The sequence below is a fragment of the Oncorhynchus mykiss genome, unplaced genomic scaffold, assembly GCF_057628025.1.
Source record: "Oncorhynchus mykiss isolate SJ-2025 unplaced genomic scaffold, ASM5762802v1 scaffold101, whole genome shotgun sequence".
In the NCBI taxonomy this organism is placed as follows: Eukaryota; Metazoa; Chordata; class Actinopteri; order Salmoniformes; family Salmonidae; genus Oncorhynchus; species Oncorhynchus mykiss.
In genome coordinates, this window is record NW_028322100.1 from 1,867,884 (window position 1) to 1,890,000 (window position 22,117).

The 22,117-nt window shown below is 45.2% G+C and overlaps 1 protein-coding gene across 6 annotated transcripts in view; it reads right to left on the bottom strand.

Annotated features, from left to right (window-relative positions):
- Positions 1-1,754: 1,754 nt before the first annotated feature.
- LOC110516041 (Janus kinase and microtubule interacting protein 3) overlaps positions 1,755-22,117 on the bottom strand; it is an 89,589-nt gene continuing 69,226 nt past the window's right edge. For 3 of the 6 annotated variants that reach the window (XM_090228812.1, XM_090228811.1, XM_090228808.1), the window contains 16 exons: positions 20,983-21,114; positions 19,933-19,968; positions 18,859-19,047; positions 17,307-17,435; positions 15,691-15,774; positions 15,515-15,577; positions 15,305-15,403; positions 14,928-15,026; positions 12,505-12,558; positions 10,687-10,752; positions 10,438-10,506; positions 9,926-10,003; positions 8,795-8,998; positions 4,104-4,169; positions 3,848-3,920; positions 1,755-3,738 (listed from right to left, as the gene is read on the bottom strand). In XM_090228812.1, coding sequence (XP_090084938.1) covers positions 3,870-3,920; positions 4,104-4,169; positions 8,795-8,998; positions 9,926-10,003; positions 10,438-10,506; positions 10,687-10,752; positions 12,505-12,558; positions 14,928-15,026; positions 15,305-15,403; positions 15,515-15,577; positions 15,691-15,774; positions 17,307-17,435; positions 18,859-19,047; positions 19,933-19,968; positions 20,983-21,114 — 1,419 coding nt within the window. In that variant the 3' untranslated portion in view covers positions 1,755-3,738; positions 3,848-3,869. The remainder of the gene's footprint in view (positions 3,739-3,847; positions 3,921-4,103; positions 4,170-8,794; positions 8,999-9,925; positions 10,004-10,437; positions 10,507-10,686; positions 10,753-12,504; positions 12,559-14,927; positions 15,027-15,304; positions 15,404-15,514; positions 15,578-15,690; positions 15,775-17,306; positions 17,436-18,858; positions 19,048-19,932; positions 19,969-20,982; positions 21,115-22,117) is intronic. The other 3 variants (XM_090228810.1, XM_090228807.1, XM_090228809.1) reach the window with 2 other exon arrangements.

Below are 22,117 nucleotides of genomic sequence, written 5' to 3' on the forward strand. Positions count from 1 at the left end.
GGAGAAACAGCACCACTGTTAAATTAGGAATCTACACTAGGAGAAACAGCACCACTGTTAAATAAGGAATCTACACTAGGGGAAACAGCACCACTGTTAAATAAGGAATCTACACTAGGGGAAACAGCACCACTGTTAAATTAGGAATCTACACTAGGAGAAACAACACCACTGTTAAATAAGGAATCTACACTAGGGGAAACAGCACCACTGTTAAATAAGGAATCTACACTAGGAGAAACAGCACCACTGTTAAATAAGGAATCTACGCTAGGGGAAACAGCACCACTGTTAAATAAGGAATCTACACTAGGGGAAACAGCACCACTGTTAAATAAGGAATCTACACTAGGGGAAACAGCACCACTTAAACATGGAATCTACACTAGGAGAAACAGCACCACTGTTAAATTAGGAATCTACACTAGGAGAAACAGCACCACTGTTAAATAAGGAATCTACACTAGGAGAAACAGCACCACTTAAACATGGAATCTACACTAGGGGAAACAGCACCACTGTTACAGATGGAATCTACACTAGGGGAAACAGCACCACTGTTAAATAAGGAATCTACACTAGGAGAAACAGCACCACTGTTAAATAAGGAATCTACACTAGGAGAAACAGCACCACTGTCCGCCCCACCGCTGTCGTTATTGTTTTTGTTTCGTTGATGAAGCGGAGGGGAGGAGCATGGCGCAACATGGTAAAAAAAATAAATAATAATCAGCACATTTTCTGCTGTTCTGATGCGTTTTGCAATGACGTCATATCGCAGTTTCACCATTAAGGATTCCAGCTTGAAGCTTCTGCTTTTCTACAACCGTAGAACGATCCAAAATGAATCCCCTTTTGTGTATGGTTTTGGATTGAACTTTACATCCTTCTAATAATCATATCCAAGAGCGGCATGGATAATTTTTTACGCTTTTGTGCTTAAATATCCAGTATTTCAGGTATTTGAAGGTTCAGCCGTACATTTAGCTCACCCTTAGCAAACCAGATTGGAACGATCCAGAGTAGAGCGCTGAAGGCCACATAGTCTATTCCTATTGGGAACACATACAAACGCATTGAAGCATCCACGTCTATGGCAAACCTTTTCTGTGGTGTAGCGCCCTCTGCTGTTGGAATTCTGCACAGACAACTGAGCCTCAATTCACTTTACACATTCAACTTTAATCAACCAACCAATAACACTTGCATATATATATATATATATATAAAAAATATATATATCAAAAGATAAAACAATAGTCAACATTGGTTGATAATAATAATACATTTTTAGATGTGTCATAAAGCATTCATATAATATGATTCTTACCTGTGCCTCTGTTTGGGGTGGAGACTTTTCCTTATTTGGTTTCAGAAGTGATGTCATCTATCCTAGTATTCAGATATGGCTGGTGACGTCCAGCGTTTATCATTTCAAGTCTTCTGTGTGTGAGTGCGTGTGGGTGCGTGCGTTGTGTTCCTCTGTGTGTGTGTGTGTGTGTGTGTGTGTGTGTGCGTGCGTGTGTGCTTTGTGTGTGTGTGTGTGTGTGTCTGTGTGTGTGTGTGCGTGCGTGCATTGTGTTCCTGTGGGTGTGTGTGTCTGTGTGTGTGTGTGTGTGTGTGTGTGTGCGTGCGTGCATTGTGTTCCTGTGGGTGTGTGTGTCTGTGTGTGTGTATGTGTGTGTGTGTGTGTGCTTTGTGTTCCTGTGGGTGTGTGTGTGTGCTTGGTTATGAAGGTGCAGTAGTCCATAAAAACGGGGCTTGATCCCATTTAATGGCAACATAATGCATAAAATACATCTTTCATACACAATCTGCTTTAACATGGAGTCATGAAGACTCAATGGGAGGTATTTGTCTCCATCAGGACATAACAGAACTAACCAAGGTCCCCTATCTAAAACAAACACACCCTCTCCATCAGGACATAACAGAACTAACCCACCCTCTCCACCAGGACATAACAGAACTAACCCACCCTCTCCATCAGGACATAACAGAACTAACCCACCCTCTCCATCAGGACATAACAGAACTAACCCACCCTCTCCATCAGGACATAACAGAACTAACCAAGATCCCCATCTGAAACAAACACACCCTCTCCATCAGGACATAACAGAACTAACCCACCCTCTCCATCAGGACATAACAGAACTAACCAAGGTCCCCTATCTAAAACAAACACACCCTCTCCATCAGGACATAACAGAACTAACCAAGGTCCCGTATCTAAAACAAACACACCTTCTCCATCAGGACATAACAGAACTAACCAAGGTCCCCTATCTAAAACAAACACACCCTCTCCATCAGGACATAACAGAACTAACCAAGGTCCCGTATCTAAAACAAACACACCTTCTCCATCAGGACATAACAGAACTAACCAAGGTCCCGTATCTAAAACAAACACACCTTCTCCATCAGGACATAACAGAACTAACCCACCCTCTCCATCAGGACATAACAGAACTAACCCACCCTCTGCATCAGGACATAACAGAACTAACCCACCCTCTCCATCAGGACATAACAGAACTAACCCACCCTCTCCATCAGGACATAACAGAACTAACCAAGATCCCCATCTGAAACAAACCCACTCTCTCCCAAGCACCAAGGGGGAAGATCAGATTTACATAAATCTGATCAAATGAAAAATTCTAAAATCATTGAAAGCTCCTTCATTCTTCATCAACAAAAAAATTATATCTAAATTAGCATTTTATTTATTCCTCTGTTGAGAAATGTCGTTTTAAATCTTTGCCTTTTTTCATACATTCAAAAATACATGATGTCTAATAATACCAACAGTTTGGCTTCTGGTTTCATTTCAAACACTGAGATTTGAGGAGTTAATGAGTCCCACAGCATGTCTGGACTAGACAGGGGAAGGGCTGAGGCCATAGAGATAGATAGAGGGCACACTGGCCACAAAGCCAGTTTTAAGTATGGGCAGCATCGCTGAAGGCTTTCACCATTTTAAAGTTCGGGGATGGGCTCTCTTTCTGTGACTAGCTCCCCGTGAGTGTAATAACAGCGTGGTCAGATAGTGTAAACAGTGGTATGGTGTCCATTTTAGGAAATGCCCAGCTTCAGTGGAGTGTGTGTGAATGTTAAGAGCTGAGGTAAAAATGTCTCAGTTCACCGTCGTTTAACATAACCCAACACCTAGTGACCTCGTCAAGAGGTTTTGGATCTCTTGGCTAAAGTGTTGGGTTGAACAGAAAAGATCCAGGTTCAAGCCCCGAGCAGGAGTACCGCCTGACTTCACTACAGTTCGTTTTTCAATCAATCAATCAAACTCTTCTTCTTCTTCTTCTTCATGCTTCCAAAGGGAAGCGACCAGAGCACCACCTGCTCAGCAGGGAAAAGAAGACACAAAACACTCCCCTTTATTAAGAGTTCTTCAATTCCACTGAAGTCTTCATCCATAGAGAGGAACTCTTCCATAGGGTGTTCCATCGAGACGTCATCATCATCATCATCACTAACGAGGGACAGCAGTCAGGTTTAAAAAGGTTACTGAAGTAAAAAATAAAAATGTTTTTTTTGTCCTTAAAAAAAAAAAAACATGGTGATAGAATTCTATCTAAAGTCAGTGTTGCAGCATAGTTGACTGGTTTCTCGTGTGAAGAAGTCTCCGAAAAGACTTTCAGGACACTGGGAGCCATCTTGGATTCCAAATCCTGTCCTCTTGAACACAATGTACAAGACAATCTGGAAACCTGTGAACTGAAAGGAAAATATGATATCATGCACAGTATATAGCCTAATTTATTATTAGAATAGCGAAATAAAACAGACATTTAGATGTGTTTTTTTTTTGTTGTAAAATACATACTTGCTCTGGCTTCCCTGGAGAACTATGACCAAAGAATGAAGGCTAAAGAAAAAAACAAAAATAAAAATAAAAACTGAACGAATTGAAAAGAAGAGAATGGAGAGAAAGGAGTCATTTTTATTTTTTTTTGCCAGACAGAGGAAAAAAAACAGCAATTTGTAGCATTTATACTCCAAGTCAGATTCCATCTAAATAAATTTGAACGATACAACACAGTGTCACTGGCTTCAAAAGGGACCATTTGACCCGGATGTACCTTTTCTTCTAGTTCCTTTATCTGTCTTTTCTGAGCTGCTATCCATTCCTCCAGCTCTTTGATTCTCTGGACATGAAAAACAGGAGGAACAACAAGGTGGAGAACAAGTCAAATCAGATTAGAGAAATGTTTAACATTGCTATACTGTAGCCGAGGAAGGAGAATCTGCCTGGGGAATGGACTGTAGGGTAGCTGAGGAAGGAGAATCTCCCTGGGGAATGGACTGTAGGGTAGCTGAGGAAGGAGAATCTCCCTAGGGTATGGACTGTATGGTAGCTGAGGAAGGAGAATCTCCCTGGGGGATGGACTGTAGGGTAGCTGAGGAAGGAGAATCTCCCTGGGGAATGGACTGTAGGGTAGTTGAGGAAGGAGAATCTCCCTGGGGGATGGACTGTAGGGTAGCTGAGGAAGGAGAATCTCCGCGGGGAATGTTCTGTAGGGTAGCTGAGGAAGGAGAATCTCCCTGGGGTATGGACTGTAGGGTAGCTGAGGAAGAAGAATCTCCCTGGGGAATGGACTGTAGGGTAGCTGAGGAAGGAGAATCTCCCTGGGGAATGGACTGTAGGGTAGCTGAGGAAGGAGAATCTCCCTGGGGAATGTTCTGTAGGGTAGCTGAGGAAGGAGAATCTCCCTGGGGAATGTGCTGTAGGGTAGCTGAGGAAGGAGAATCTCCCTGGGGAATGTTCTGTAGGGTAGCTGAGGAAGGAGAATCTCCCTGGGGTATGGACTGTAGGGTAGCTGAGGAAGGAGAATCTCCCTGGGGAATGGACTGTAGGGTAGCTGAGGAAGAAGAATCTCCCTGGGGAATGTTCTGTAGGGTAGCTGAGGAAGAAGAATCTCCCTGGGGAATGTTCTGTAGGGTAGCTGAGGAAGGAGAATCTCCCTGGGGAATGGACTGTAGGGTAGCTGAGGAAGGAGAATCTCCCTGGGGAATGAACAGTAGGGTAGTTGAGGAAGGAGAATCTCCCTGGGGGATGGACTGTAGGGTAGCTGAGGAAGGAGAATCTCCCTGGGGAATGGACTGTAGGGTAGCTGAGGAAGGAAAATCTCCCTGGGGAATGGACTGTAGGGTAGCTGAGGAAGGAGAATCTCCCTGGGGGATGGACTGTAGGGTAGCTGAGGAAGAAGAATCTCCCTGGGGAATGTGCTGTAGGGTAGCTGAGGAAGAAGAATCTCCCTGGGGTATGTACTGTAGGGTAGCTGAGGAAGGAGAATCTCCCTGGGGTATGTACTGTAGGGTAGCTGAGGAAGGAGAATCTCCCTGTGGAATGGACTGTAGGGTAGCTGAGGAAGGAGAATCTCCCTGGGGAATGTTCTGTAGGGTAGCTGAGGAAGGAGAATCTCCCTGGGGAATGTTCTGTAGGGTAGCTGAGGAAGGAGAATCTCCCTGGGGAATGTTCTGTAGGGTAGCTGAGGAAGAAGAATCTCCCTTCCCTGTGGAATGTTCTGTAGGGTAGCTGAGGAAGGAGAATCTCCCTGGGGAATGTTCTGTAGGGTAGCTGAGGAAGAAGAATCTCCCTGGGAAATGGACTGTAGGGTAGCTGAGGAAGAAGAATCTCCCTGGGGAATGGACAGTAGGGTAGCTGAGGAAGAAGAATCTCCCTGTGGAATGTTCTGTAGGGTAGCTGAGGAAGAAGAATCTCCCTGTGGAATGGACTGTAGGGTAGCTGAGGAAGGAGAATCTCCCTGGGGAATGTTCTTTAGGGTAGCTGAGGAAGGAGAATCTCCCTGGGGAATGTTCTATAGGGTAGCTGAGGAAGGAGAATCTCCCTGGGGAATGTTCTGTAGGGTAGCTGAGGAAGAAGAATCTCCCTGTGGAATGTTCTTTAGGGTAGCTGAGGAAGGAGAATCTCCCTGGGGAATGTTCTGTAGGGTAGCTGAGGAAGGAGAATCTCCCTGGGGAATGTTCTGTAGGGTAGCTGAGGAAGAAGAATCTCCCTGGGGAATGGACTGTAGGGTAGCTGAGGAAGGAGAATCTCCCTGGGGAATGGACTGTAGGGTAGCTGAGGAAGGAGAATCTCCCTGGGGAATGGACTGTAGGGTAGCTAAGGAAGGAGAATCTCCTGGGGAATGGACTGTAGGGTAGCTGAGGAAGGAGAATCTCCCTGGGGAATGGACTGTAGGGTAGCTGAGGAAGGAGAATCTCCTGGGGAATAAGACCCACGAGTAATGGTCCTTTCTCTCACCTCCTTTAGACAGGTAGGTGTTATACTGCAGATAGGCACAATAACAATATTGTCCCTGTTCTGACTGGTATTAAATAGACTCAGTGATAGCTGTCTCTTCTCTCACGTGCTGTGTGTTGTACCAGCTCCATCCTCTACCAGCTTCATCCTCTATCAGTACCAGCTCCATTCTCTACCAGCTCCATCCTCTACCAGTACCATCCTCTATCAGTACCAGCTCCATCCTCTACCAGCTCCATCCTCTACCAGCTCCATCCTCTACCAGCTCCTTCCTCTGCCAGTACCATCCTCTACCAGTACCATCCTCTATCAGTACCAGCTCCATCCTCTACCAGCTCCATCCTCTTCCAGCTCCATCCTCTACCAGCTCCAGCTCCATCCTCTACCAGTACCATCCTCTATCTGTACCAGCTCCATCCTCTACCAGCTCCATCCTCTACCAGTACCATCCTCTATCAGTACCAGTACCATCCTCTACCAGTACCATCCTCTATCAGTACCAGTACCATCCTCTATCAGTACCAGCACCATCCTCTACCAGCTCCATCCTCTACCAGCTCCATCCTCTACCAGCTCCATTCTTTACCAGCTCCATCCTCTACCAGCTCCATCCTCTACCAGCTCCATCCTCTACCAGCTCCAGCTCCATCCTCTACCAGCACCAGCTCCATCCTCTACCAGCTCCATTCTCTACTAGCTCCATCCTCTATCAGTACCAGCTCCATCCTCTACCAGCTCCATCCTCTACCAGTACCAGCTCCATCCTCTACCAGCTCCATCCGCTATCAGCTCCATCCTCTATCAGTACCAGCTCCATCCTCTACCAGCTCCATCCTCGATCAGCTCCATCCTCTACCAGCTCAATCCTCTACCAGCTCCATCCTCTACCAGCACCATCCTCTACCAGCTCCATCATCTACCAGTACCAGCTCCATTCTCTACGAGCTCCATCCTCTACCAGCTCCATTCTCTACCTGCTTCGTCCTCTACCAGCTCCATCCTCTACCAGCTCCATCCTCTACAAGCTCCATCCTCTACAAGCTCCATCCTCTACCAGCTCCATCCTCTACCAGTACCAGCTCCATCCTCTACCAGTACCAGCTCCATTCTCTACGAGCTCCATCCTCTACCAGTACCAGCTCCATCCTCTACCAACTCCATTCTCTACCTGCTTCGTCCTCTACCAGCTCGATCCTCTACCAGCTCCATTCTCTACCATCTCCATCCTCTACCAGCTCCATCCTCTACCAGCTCCAGCCTCTACCAGTACCAGCTCCATTCTCTACCAGCTCCATCCTCTACCAGCTCCATCCTCTACCAGCTCCATCCTCTACCAGCTCCATCCTCTACCAGCTCCATCCTCTACCAGTTCCATCCTCTACCAGTACCAGCTCCATTCTCTACGAGCTCCATCCTCTACCAGCTCCATTCTCTACCATCTCCATCCTCTACCAGCTCCATCCTCTACCAGCTCCATCCTCTACCAGTACCAGCTCCATTCTCTACAAGCTCCATCCTCTACCAGTACCAGCTCCATCCTCTACCAGCTCTATTCTCTACCTGCTTCGTCCTCTACCAGCTCGATCCTCTACCAGCTCCATTCTCTACCATCTCCATCCTCTACCAGCTCCATCCTCTACCAGCTCCATCCTCTACCAGTACCAGCTCCATTCTCTACCAGCTCCATCCTCTACCAGCTCCATCCTCTACCAGCTCCATCCTCTACCAGTTCCATCCTCTACCAGTTCCATCCTCTACCAGTACCAGCTCCATTCTCTACGAGCTCCATCCTCTACCAGCTCCATCCTCTACCAGTACCAGCTCCATCCTCTACCAGCTCCACCCTCTACCCGCTCCATCCTCTACCAGCTCCATCCTCTACCAGCTCCATCCTCTACCAGCTCCATCCTCTACCAGCTCCATCCTCTACCAGCTCCGTCCTCTACCAGCTTCGTCCTCTACCAGCTTCGTCCTCTACCAGCTTCGTCCTCTACCAGCTCCATCCTCTAACAGCTCCATTCTCTACCAGCTCCATCATCTACCAGCTCCATCCTCTACCAGTACCAGCTCTATTCTCTACCAGCTCCATCCTCTACAAGCTCCATCCTCTACCAGCTCCATCCTCTACCAGCTCCATCCTCTACCAGCTCCATCCTCTACCAGTACCATCCTCTACCAGCTCTATCCTCTACCAGCTCCATCCTCTACCAGCTCCATCCTCTACCAGCTCCATCCTCTACCAGCTCCATCCTCTACCAGCTCCATCCTCTACCAGTACCAGCTCCATTCTCTACGAGCTCCATCCTCTACCAGTACCAGCTCCATCCTCTACCAGCTCCATTCTCTACCTGCTTCGTCCTCTACCAGCTCCATCCTCTACCAGCTCCATCCTCTACCAGCTCCATCCTCTACCAGCTCCATCCTCATCCAGCTCCATCCTCTACCAGTACCAGCTCCATCATCTACCAGTACCAGCTCCATCCTCTCCCAGCTCCATCCTCTCACCTGCTGTGAGTGCTGTAGCATGTCCATTCTCTCCCTGAGGATCTGTGAGTCCCTCTCTCTGAGCTCCATCATGACCCCTCTCTTCCACTGCTCCACCGCCCGACGCAGTGTCTCCCTCTCGTCGTCCGACAGCATCTCTGACATCTTGGCCCCCGCATCCTGTTGCAGGGTATCAAACAGCATTGCCTCTAGCTCCAAGATCCTCTGGAGGGAGGGAGGGAGGGAGGGGAGAGAGGGATGGAAGGATGGGAAGAGAGGGGAGAGAAAGAAGGAGAGTGGCAAGGTCATTGGTGTTACACCTTACGACCACAAGAGGGCACAGCTGCAGCTAGTCAGTGGGTGGACAATGTGATCCACTGGCTCAATGTCTTCTATAAAAACATATACACTGAGTGTATAAAACATTAAGAACACCTGCTCTTTCCATGACACAGACTGACCAGGTGAATCCAGGTGAAAGCTATGATCCCTTATTGATGTCAATTGTTAAATCGACTTCAATCAGTGTAGATGAAGGGGAGGAGACAGGTTAAACAAGGATTTAAGCCTTGAGACAATTGAGACATGGATTATGTATGTGTGCCATACACAATCCATGTCTCAATTGATTTAAGCAAGACAAAAGATTTAAGTGCCTCTGAACGGGGTATGGTAGTAGGTGCCAGGCGCACCGGTTTGAGTCAAGAACTACAATGCTGCTGGGTTATTCATGTGTATCAAGAATGGTCCACCGACCCAAAGGACATCTAGCCAACTAGCCAACTATGGGAAGAATTGGGCCAGCATCCCTGGGGAAGGCTTCTGACACCTTGCCCCGATGAACCGAGTCTGTCATGAGGACAAAAAGGGGGATGCAACTCAATATTAGGAAGGTGTTCTTAATGTTTTGTGCACTCATTGTATATTTTCACTTTAGTAATTTAGCAGATATCAATCAAATGTATTTATAAAGCCCTTCTTACATCAGCTGATGTCACAAAGTGCTGTACAGGAACCCAGCCTAAAACCCCCAAACAGGAAGCAACGCAGGTGTAGAAGCACGGATGTTCTTATCCAGAGCGCGATTGTTAGTTTTACAAAGGCAAGTTTTTTTTTCCCCTGGAACATTTGGGTCCATTTGAAATGTCTCACCTTGTGAGCCTGAGCCATGGACTGTTTCCTGTAGTCCAACTCCTCATCCAGATAGCCTTTCTGTTTACTGAACACATGCTGCAAATAACACACAACACACACAACCTGATCATCCCAGCCAACTCCAACTGAAGATTCATACAAAATCATTCATTCATTCATTCATTCATTCATTTGTTTGTTTGTTAATTCATTCATTAATTCATTTATTTATTCATTCATTTGTTTGTTTGTTTATTCATTCATTCATTAATTTCTTTAATTCATATTTTTTTTTAAATTAATTTATTCATTTGATAATTCATTATTTCCTTCATTCATTCATTTGTTAATTCATTCATTCATATAAGATGTCTGTTAAATACTGTCGGTCGGGCTACAATATATTGCCAGTTGCCAATGCACTTTTAAGCATTTAACACGTACTTCCATGCATCAGCAACATATTAAACAACTTGAGCAACATGCTAAATGAGAAGGGTTAAAAAATAAAATATAGATCAGCCATTTACCTTCTCACTTTCAATGTCCATCCTTTTCTGTGCTAAAGCTGTTTTGGTGACCTCTATATTCTCAAGCCACTGAAAGGAGAAGATAATACACTGGGATATTCAGCTGGGAATAAAACATTATTTTATCTCATTGACTCAATGATGCAAACGCCTACTGTACGACGGGGATTCAAAGACAAGGCTGGCATTCAAACAAACAAAGATTTTAAAACAGCCTTTTGAAATGTAAGTTGTTGAGAATATAACTACCCTCTCTGCTAGCGTTAAGACGGTCCTGGCGTGAATGGCCACCACCTGCTCCTCGTTGGAAAGGTTCTGGGTGGTACATGGCACATAAGGAGAACACAACACTCAGACACTCAGTATCAAGCAGACATCAGATCCATCAACACTGAGACACTCAGTATCAAGCAGACATCAGATCCATCAACACTGAGACACTCAGTATCAAGCAGACATCAGATCCATCAACACTCAGCATCAAGCAGACATCAGATCCATCAACACTGAGACACTCAGTATCAAGCAGACATCAGATCCATCAACACTGAGACACTCAGTATCAAGCAGACATCAGATCCATCAACACTGAGACACTCAGTATCAAGCAGACAGCAGATCCATCAATACTGAGACACTCAGTATCAAGCAGACATCAGATCCATCAACACTGAGACACTCAGTATCAAGCAGACAGCAGATCCATCAACACTGAGACACTCAGTATCAAGCAGACAGCAGATCCATCAACACTGAGACACTCAGCATCAAGCAGACAGCAGATCCATCAACACTGAGACACTCAGTATCAAGCAGACAGCAGATCCATCAACACTGAGACACTCAGTATCAAGCAGACAGCAGATCCATCAACACTGAGACACTCAGCATCAAGCAGACAGCAGATCCATCAACACTGAGACACTCAGTATCAAGCAGACAGCAGATCCATCAACACTGAGACACTCAGTATCAAGCAGACATCAGATCCATCAACACTGAGACACTCAGTATCAAGCAGACAGCAGATCCATCAACACTGAGACACTCAGCATCAAGCAGACAGCAGATCCATCAACACTGAGCCACTCAGTATCAAGCAGACAGCAGATCCATCAACACTGAGACACTCAGTATCAAGCAGACATCAGATCCATCAACACTCAGCATCAAGCAGACATCAGATCCATCAACACTCAGCATCAAGCAGACATCAGATCCATCAACACTGAGACACTCAGTATCAAGCAGACAGCAGATCCATCAACACTCAGACACTCAGTATCAAGCAGACATCAGATCCATCAACACTGAGACACTCAGTATCAAGCAGACATCAGATCCATCAACACTGAGACACTCAGTATCAAGCAGACAGCAGATCTATCAACACTGAGACACTCAGTATCAAGCAGACATCAGATCCATCAACACTGAGACACTCAGTATCAAGCAGACAGCAGATCCATCAACAGTCAGCATCAAGCAGACATCATATCCATCAACACTGAGACACTCAGCATCAAGCAGACATCAGATCCATCAACACTACGACACTCAGTATCAAGCAGACATCAGATCCATCAACACTGAGACACTCAGTATCAAGCAGACATCAGATCCATCAACACTGAGACACTCAGTATCAAGCAGACAGCAGATCCATCAATACTGAGACACTCAGTATCAAGCAGACATCAGATCCATCAACACTGAGACACTCAGCATCAAGCAGACAGCAGATCCATCAACACTGAGACACTCAGTATCAAGCAGACAGCAGATCCATCAACACTGAGACACTCAGCATCAAGCAGACAGCAGATCCATCAACACTGAGACACTCAGTATCAAGCAGACATCAGATCCATCAACACTGAGACACTCAGCATCAAGCAGACAGCAGATCCATCAACACTGAGACACTCAGTATCAAGCAGAGAGCATATCCATCAACACAGAGGAGACAGATAGACAGAGCAATGAGTCCAGTGAGGTTGGAGCGGATCCTACTGCAGGCAGACATACATGAACATACATGTAGATAGGAAATGAACATACACTTACGGCATTATCCCCCAGTATATCTAGCTTTTTCATTAGCTCTGTAATGATGATGTCCTGCCAGGGAGAAGAGACAAGAACATCAGGTTAAACTTCAAATCAACTCCTTAACACTCCCCCTAGACCAAGGGTATTCAACTCTGACCCTACGAGGACAACTACTGGTTGTCTGGTCAACCTGATCATTAATATCACCCACCTGATGTCCCAGGTCTAAATCAGTACCCGATCATTAATATCACCCCACCTGGTGTCCCAGGTCTAAATCAGGCCCTGATCATTAATATCACCCCACCTGGTGTCCCAGGTCTAAATCAGGCCCTGATCATTAATATCACCCCACCTGGTGTCTCAGGTCTAAATCAGGCCCTGATCATTAATATCACCCACCTGGTGTCCCAGGTCTAAATCAGGCTCTGATCATTAATATCACCCCACCTGGTGTCCCAGGTCTAAATCAGGCCCTGATCATAAATATCACCCCACCTGGTGTCCCAGGTCTAAATCAGTCCCTGATCATTAATATCACCCCACCTGGTGTCCCAGGTCGAAATCAGGCCCTGATCATTAATATCACCCACCTGGTGTCCCAGGTCTAAATCAGGCCCTGATCATTAATATCACCCCACCTGGTGTCCCAGGTCTAAATCAGGCCCTGATTAGAAGGAAACAATGAAGAAATGCAGTGGAACTGGCTTTGAGGTCAAGATTTGAATTTGAGGCCCCTAGACACTCTCCTAGCCCCTAGCTCCTAGCTCCTAGCCTCTACCCCCTAGCACCTTTTATATGATATTATTATTATAGATATAGACTCAATGTGACTCCCTCTGAGTATAAAGGGAACACTTAAACAACACAATGTAACTCCAAGTCAATCACACTTCTTTGAAATCAAACTCTCCACTTAGGAAGCAACACTGATTGACAATAAATGTCACATGCTGTTGTGCAAATGGAATAGACAACAGGTGGAAATTATAGGCAACTAGCAAGACACCCCCAATAAAGGAGTGTTTCTGCAGGTGGGAAACCACAGACCACTTCTCAGTTCCTATGCTTCCTGGCTGATGTTTTGGTCACTTTTGAATGCTGGCGGTGCTTTCACTCTAGTGGTAGCATGAGACGGAGTCTACAACCCACACAAGTGGTTCAGGTAGTGCAGCTCATCCAGGATGGAACATCAATGCGAGCTGTGGCAAGAAGGTTTGCTGTGTCTGTCAGCGTAGTGTCCAGAGCATGGAGGCGCTACCAGGAGACAGGTCAGTACATCAGGAGACGTGGAGGAGGCCGTAGGAGGGCAACAACCCAGCAGCAGGACTGCTACCTCCGCCTTTGTGCAAGGAGGAGCAGGAGGAGCACTGCCAGAGCCCTGCAAAATGACCTCCAGCAGGCCACAAATGTGCATCTGTCTGCTCAAACGGTCAGAAACAGTCTCCATGAGGGTGGTATGAGGGCCTGATGTCCACAGGTGGGGGTTGTGCTTACAGCCCAACACCGTGCAGGACGTTTGGCATTTGCCAGAGAACACCAAGATTCGCAAATTCGCCACTGACGCCCTGTGCTCTTCACAGATGAAAGCAGGTTCACACTGAGCACATGTGACAGACGTGACAGCCTGGAGACGCCGTGGAGAACGTTCTGCTGCCTGCAACATCATCCAGCGTGACCGGTTTGCCAGTGGGTCAGTCATGGTGTGGGGTGGCATTTCTTTGGGGGGCCATGTGCTTGCCAGAGGTAGCCTGACTGCCATTAGGTACCGAGATGAGATCCTCAGACCCCTTGTGAGACCATATGCTGGTGCGGTTGGCCCTGGGTTCCTCCTAACGCAAGACAATGCTAGACCTCATGTGGCTGGAGTGTGTCAGCAGTTCCTGCAAGAGGAAGGCATTGATGCTATGGACTGGCCCGCCCGTTCCCCAGACCTGAATCCAATTGAGCACATCTGGGACATCATGTCTCGCTCCATCCACCAACGCCACGTTGCACCACAGACTGTCCAAGAGTTGGCGGATGCTTTAGTCCAGGTCTGGGAGGAGATCCCTCAGGAGACCATCCACCACCTCATCAGGAGCATGCCCAGGCGTTGTAGGGAGGTCATACAGGCACATGGAGGCCACACACACTACTGAGCCTCATTGAGCCTGAGCCTCATTGTTTTTAAGGACATGACATCAAAGTTGGATCAGCCTGTAGTGTGGTTTTCCACTTTAATTTTGAGTTTGACTCCAAATCCAGACCTCCATGGGTTGATGCATTTGATTTCCATTGATAATTCTTGAATGATTTTGTTGTCAGCACATTCAACTATGTAAAGAAAAAAGTATTTAATAAGAATATTTCATTCATTCGGATCTAGGATGTGTTATTTTAGTGTTCCCTTTATTTTTTTGAGCAGTGTATATATGATATTATTATTATAGACTCACTGTGACTCCCTCGGCCTCACAGTACACCTGCAGTGGACTGATGCCTTCACAGAAGTGGATGTCGTGGAAGTTGATTCCTGGAGATCTCCTCTCCCTCTCCTGGATGGTTATAGATGACATTATTACTAAATGGACCATCTTGGAGACCAGGGGCATGTAAAACTAGCCTGCAACTCTTTCATTAGCTAAAGTATGTACGAGTACAGCTAAAACTGACAATACATTTCCAAAAACGTGAATATCATTAAGATTAAACATGTTTCTGTCCAATCGTTTACAAGGTCCAGTGAAAACTGATAGAGATTGGAGAGGATGGAGCTAGGGGGCGGCGCCCGAGAAAGCAGTTGTTGTGAGGGGTCAAATGGCCGTGCTCTTACTTCAAGTTCAAGGATCCGGAACTCCAGGAGTTCATTTTGGTCTCTGGCGTCCTGAAATTCGTTTTTTAAACGTGACTCCTCTGTTTCCATGTGCTTGATCTGTTAAGAGACAGAAATACACCGGGGAAATGTAATCACATGTTCCCAATCACACCTGGATTACATGTGACATATCACTTCAGGTAAATATCACGGATAATAGTTTTATACCTTCTCTATAAGTTCTTGATTTCTTTGATACAGGGCTTGTTTCTCCTCGATCCACTTCATATCCTACAAACACACAGGAAATCAGTGGCAAAGAACTGTGTGTGTGTGTGTGTGTGTGTGTGTGTGTGTGTGTGTGTGTGTGTGTGTGTGTGTGTGTGTGTGTGTAATCCAGTCACCTGTCCTTGCTGGGACAGAACACACTCCAGGTCCTGTATTCTGGTTTGGTAGAGAATAAGCTCTGCTTGCAACTGTTCTCTTGTCTGTGGAGTGAAGAGAAAAACATTCACTGGTTATATACAATGATAATAAATGCTAGTAGAATATGTTTCTCTACCTGGTTCAGTCTCTATGGCAGCATTCTGTCTCTACCTGGTTCAGTCTCTACCTGGTTCAGTCTCTATGGCAGCATTCTGGATCTACCTGGTTCAGCCTCTACCTGGTTCAGTCTCTACCTGGTTCAGTCTCTACCTGGTTCAGTCTCTACCTGGTTCAGTCTCTACCTGGTTCAGTCTCTACATGGTCCAGTGTTTACCTGGTTCAGTCTCTATGTCAGCATTATGTCTCTACCTGGTTCTGTCTCTATGACAGTATTCTGGCTCCATGTCATCTACAAGACCCTGCTAGGTAAAGTCCCCCCTTATCTCAGCTCGCTGGTCACCATAGCATCTCCCACCTGTAGCACACGCTCCAGCAGGTATATATATCTCTCTAGTCACCCCCAAAACCAATTCTTTCTTTGGCCGCCTCTCTTTCCAGTTCTCTGCTGCCAATGACTGGAACGAACTACAAACATTTCTGAAACACTTATCTCCCTCACTAGCTTTAAGCACCAACTGTCAGAGCAGCTCACAGATTACTGCACCTGTACATAGCCCACATATAATTTAGCCCAAACAACTACCTCTTTCCCAACTGTATTTAATAAATTTATTGATTTTGCTCTTTTGCACCCCATTATTTTTATTTCTACTTTGCACATTCTCCCATTGCAAATCTACCATTCCAGTGTTTTACTCGCTATATTGTATTTAGTTTGCCACCATGGCCTTTTTTGCCTTTACCTCCCTTATCTCACCTCATTTGCTCACATCGTATATAGACTTGTTTATACTGTATTATTGACTGTATGTTCGTTTTACTCCATGTGTAACTCTGTGTTGTTGTATGTGTCGAACTGCTTTGCTTTATCTTGGCCAGGTCGCAATTGTAAATGAGAACGTGTTCTCAACTTGCCTACCTGGTTAAATAAAGGTGTTCTCAACTAGCCTACCTGGTTAAATAAAGGTGTTCTCAACTAGCCTACCTGGTTAAATAAAGGTGAAATAAAAAAATAAAAAAATACAATTCAGTCTCTACCTGGTTCAGTCTCTATGGCAGCATTCTGGCTCTACCTGGTCAGTCTCTACCTGGTTCAGTCTCTACCTGGTTCAGTCTCTACCTGGTTCAGTCTCTACCTGGTTCAGTCTCTATGGCAGCATTCAGTCTCTACCTGGTTCAGTCTCTATGGCAGCATTCTGGCTCTACCTGGTCAGTCTCTACCTGGTTCAGTCTCTAGGGCAGCATTTTAGTTTGAGACTTGCGTGCTTAACTCACATTTTCTCTTACGGACGTCAATGCATGATTTATGTGAATGTCTGGGCTGATTCAGGCCTGGGAGGAGTCCTACTTACGAAGGACAGGTGAATACGACTATAGCCCAATGCCTCCAGTGGACTTGTGGTCTGAAATACATTACTGCCCAGTGAATGAAATACATGTTTTGATAATGGCATCATGATAGAGCACCTCTTACCTTGACTTCCTTCTCTGCATCAAACGTGCCCCCCACCTGCTCCTGTAGAAGTGCATAGGCTCTCTGAAGAGCCTGGTACTCCATGGTCAACTGATGAAACCTCATCTCTGTCTCCTCCCTGATCATACCCTACAGGCAGACAGGCAGACAGAAAGACAGGTAGACAGACAGGCAGACAGGCAGACAGAAAGACAGGTAGACAGACAGGCAGGCAAACAGAAAGACAGGTAGACAGGTAGACAGATGGGCAGACAGGCAGACAGATGGGCAGACAGACAGGCAGACAGACGGGAAGACAGGCAGAAAGACAGACAGGCAGATGTACAGACAGACAGGTAGACAGACGGGCAGACAGGCAGACAGACGGACAGGCAGACGGAGAGACGGGCAGACAGGCAGATGTACAGACAGACAGAAACAACAGTGAGGGTAGTCAGAGGTCGCTGTCCCTCCCCATGGTCATTATAACACAATATCAGAAACAACAGTGAGGGTAGTCAGAGGTCGCTGTCCCTCCCCATGGTCATTATAACACAATATCAGAAACAACAGTGAGGGTAGTCAGAGGTCGCTGTCCCTCCCCATGGTCATTATAACATTATAACACAATATCAGAAACAACAGTGAGGGTAGTCAGAGGTCACTGTCCCTCCCCATGGTCATTATAACAATATAACACAATATCAGAAACAACAGTGAAGGAGGTCAGAGGTCACTGTCCCTCCCCATGGTCATTATAACAATATAACACAATATCAGAAACAACAGTGAGGGAGGTCAGAGGTCACTGTCCCTCCCCATGGTCATTATAACAATATAACACAATATCAGAAACAACAGTGAGGGAGGTCAGAGGTCACTGTCCCTCCCCATGGTTATTATAACACAATATCAGAAACAACATATGACAATAGAAACAGGCAATATGTCTGCTTCTCGGTAAACGTTGCGTTGCATATTTACACTTCTGTAATTGACTGCTGTATAGAATGGAAACACACGTCCACATTCATTCATAGTTCTAATACAAAACCAAATGTCAAAACGTCAAGCTGTCATCAGGGAGCAATCAGACGACAAAACATACATATATCTCTCTCCCTCCTCTGTCTTTTTCTCTGTCTTCATCGCTCTCTCTTTCCTCTCTCCCTCCTCTCTTTTTCTCTGTCTTCATCGTTCTCTCTTTCCTCTCTCCCTCTCTCTTTTTCTCTGTCTTCATCGTTCCCTCTTTCCTCTCTCCCTCCTCTCTTTTTCTCTGTCTTCATCGTTCTCTCTTTCCTCTCTCCCTCTCTCTTTTTCTCTGTCTTCATCGTTCTCTCTTTCCTCTCTCCCTCCTCTCTTTTTCTCTGTCTTCATCGTTCTCTCTTTCCTCTCTCCCTCTCTCTTTTTCTCTGTCTTCATCGTTCTCTCTTTCCTCTCTCCCTCCTCTGTCTTTTTCTCTGTCTTCATCGTTCTCTCTTTCCTCTCTCCCTCCTCTCTTGATCACACTCTTTCTCTCTGTCAGACTCCCCTTTAAACACGACAAGCAAAACTGTGTGTCTCCATGTCTTACCTCCTCCAGGTCATCGTCTGGTGTGCACGGTGTCCTGTCTGTGTGGAAGGAGATGGAGGAACCGTCTGAGTCTATAGAAGCCTCTTCATCGTAACCAAAGAACGTCTCTACCACCGGTTTACACGGCCTGATGGCCTTCTTCCTCCCTATGCTGCCCTGCCGTCTGTACCTCAGCAACATATCTCTTTCCTACAACACCATTCCATAGAAGATGAAGGAAAATGTTGTTTGTCATGTGTCGAATACAACGGGCGTATTAAACAGAGCTTTCCTCAGAGACACCTAATATTGAACAGTACTATCCTCAGAGACATAGCTAGATATTAAACAGTACTATCCTCAGAGACATAACTAGATATTAAACAGTACTATCCTCAGAGACATAGCTAGATATTAAACAGTACTATCCTCAGAGACATAGATAGATATTAAACAGTACTATCCTCAGAGACATAGCTAGATATTAAACAGTACTATCCTCATAGACACCTAATATTAAACAGTACTATCCTCAGAGACATAGCTAGATATTAAACAGTACTATCCTCATAGACACCTAATATTGAACAGTACTATCCTCATAGACACCTAATATTAAACAGTACTATCCTCAGAGACACCTAATATTAAACAGTACTATCCTCATAGACACCTAATATTAAACAGTACTATCCTCAGAGACATAACTAGATATTAAACAGTACTATCCTCAGAGACACCTAATATTAAACAGTACTATCCTCAGAGACACTAAAGATGCAGATCTTGCCCCTCCTTTGAGGCTGAGAGACTGAGGATACATTCCAAATGGTACCCTATTCCTTATGTAGTGCACTACTTTTGACCAGGGCCCACCATATGTCTCTGGACAAAAGTAGTGCACTACTATATATAGGAAAAGTGTGAGAGTAAGACACACAAGGACATTTCCATATCAGAGTCTAGGGAGGGGTTGCATCAAACTAAGATTATATTGATATAAGATTAGATTAGATTAGTTGTTGTTCCTATTAAACTATCCCTCGTGTTGCATTCCTATCATAATACTTGATGGAATTATCTTAATTAACTTACAATCACACTCTTCACGTATCCAGCTGTCTCCAGTGCCTAGAAAACACAGACATTTAGTTGTTGTTGCAATGTCTCATCCTGTGTTACATGACTACAAATCCCTTCCGTTTGATTCAAAATCAGTGTGTGTGGCCTACCAGTGAAGGTGACTGTGAGCATGAGTGTGACAGAGAGAGGGAGACAAATAGAGAAAGAGAGAGAGAGGGATGGCGAGAGAGAGAGAAAGAAAGAAACAAAGAGAGTAAGCGAGTAAGAAAGATAGATAAAGAATGACAGAGAGTAAGCGAGTAAGAAAGATAGATAAAGAATGACAGAGAGTAAGCGAGTAAGAAAGATAGATAAAGAATGACAGAGAGTAAGCGAGTAAGAAAGATAGATAAAGAATGACAGAGAGTAAGCGAGAGAGAGCAAGAGATATAAAAAGAGAGTGAGAGAGAAAGAGAGATAAAGAATGACAGAGAGAGAGAGAGAGAGAGAGAGAAATAATGACAGTGAGAAAGAGAGAGAGAGAGAGAGAGAGAGAGAGAGACAGAGAGACAGTGAGAAAGAGAGACAGTGAGAAAGAGAGAGGGAGGGAGAGAGAGAGAGAGAGCGAGAGAGAGAGAGAGAGAGAGAGAGAGAGAGAGAAAAAGAGAAAGAGAAAGAGAGAGAGAGAGAGAAAGAGAGAGGGAGATAAAGAGAGAGAGAAAGAAAGAAAGAGAGAGAGAGATAAATAAATAAAGAAAGAAAGAAAGAGAGAGAGAAAGAAAGAGAGAGAGAGAAATAAAGAGAGAGAGAAAGAGAGAGAGAGAGTAAGAAAGAGAGAGAGACAGTGAGAAAGAGAGAGAGAGAAAGAGAGAGAGAGAAAGAGAGAGAGAGAAAGAGAGAGAGAGAAAGAGAGAGAGAGAGAAAGAGAGAGAGAGAAAGAGAGAGAGAGAGAGAAGAGAGAGAGAGAGAGAGAGAGAGAGAGAGAGAGAGAGAGAGAGGGAGAGAGAGACAGAGAGAGAGAGAGAAAGAAAGAGAAAGAGAGAACCCAAGGAGGGTTGCTGTTGTCATAGAAATTGTAAATACCTTTGACAGGTCGTCAATAATATTCTGCTGTTCCAGAACCTGCAGTCTGAGGAACTCGATCTCTCTCTCCTCCTGACTCTGATCAAGGTCGTTTAGAGAGCTGGGACGTCTTTTGGTGGCTACCTTCTCTCTCTGGAAAGGAAGTCAATCGATTAAAGATATAATACGCGGAAATCGCTCCGCTATTTCCTGGTTGCTAAAATTCTAATAGCTCGCTTATTGTCAGTTCATGTGACAAAACAAGCAATGTATAGTCTGAAGAATCCATTGTACCATCAACCATAGTCTGAAGAATCCATTGTACCATCAACCATAGTCTGAAGAATCCATTGTACCATCAACCATAGTCGGAAGAATCCATTGTACCATCAACCATAGTCTGAAGAATCCATTGTACCATCAACCATAGTCTGAAGAATCCATTGTACCATCAACCATAGTCTGAAGAATCCATTGTACCATCAACCATAGTCGGAAGAATCCATTGTACCATCAACCATAGTCTGAAGAATCCATTGTACCATCAACCATAGTCGGAAGAATCCATTGTACCATCAACCATAGTCTGAAGAATCCATTGTACCATCAACCATAGTCTGAAGAATCCATTGTACCATCAACCATAGTCTGAAGAATCCATTGTACCATCAACCATAGTCTGAAGAATCCATTGTACCATCAACCATAGTCTGAAGAATCCATTGTACCATCAACCATAGTCGGAAGAATCCATTGTACCATCAACCATAGTCGGAAGAATCCATTGTACCATCAACCATAGTCGGAAGAATCCATTGTACCATCAACCATAGTCTGAAGAATCCATTGTACCATCAACCATAGTCTGAAGAATCCATTGTACCATCAACCATAGTCTGAAGAATCCATTGTACCATCAACCATAGTCTGAAGAATCCATTGTACCATCAACCATAGTCTGAAGAATCCATTGTACCATCAACCATAGTCTGAAGAATCCATTGTACCATCAACCATAGTCTGAAGAATCCATTGTACCATCAACCATAGTCTGAAGAATCCATTGTACCATCAACCATAGTCGGAAGAATCCATTGTACCATCAACCATAGTCGGAAGAATCCATTGTACCATCAACCATAGTCTGAAGAATCCA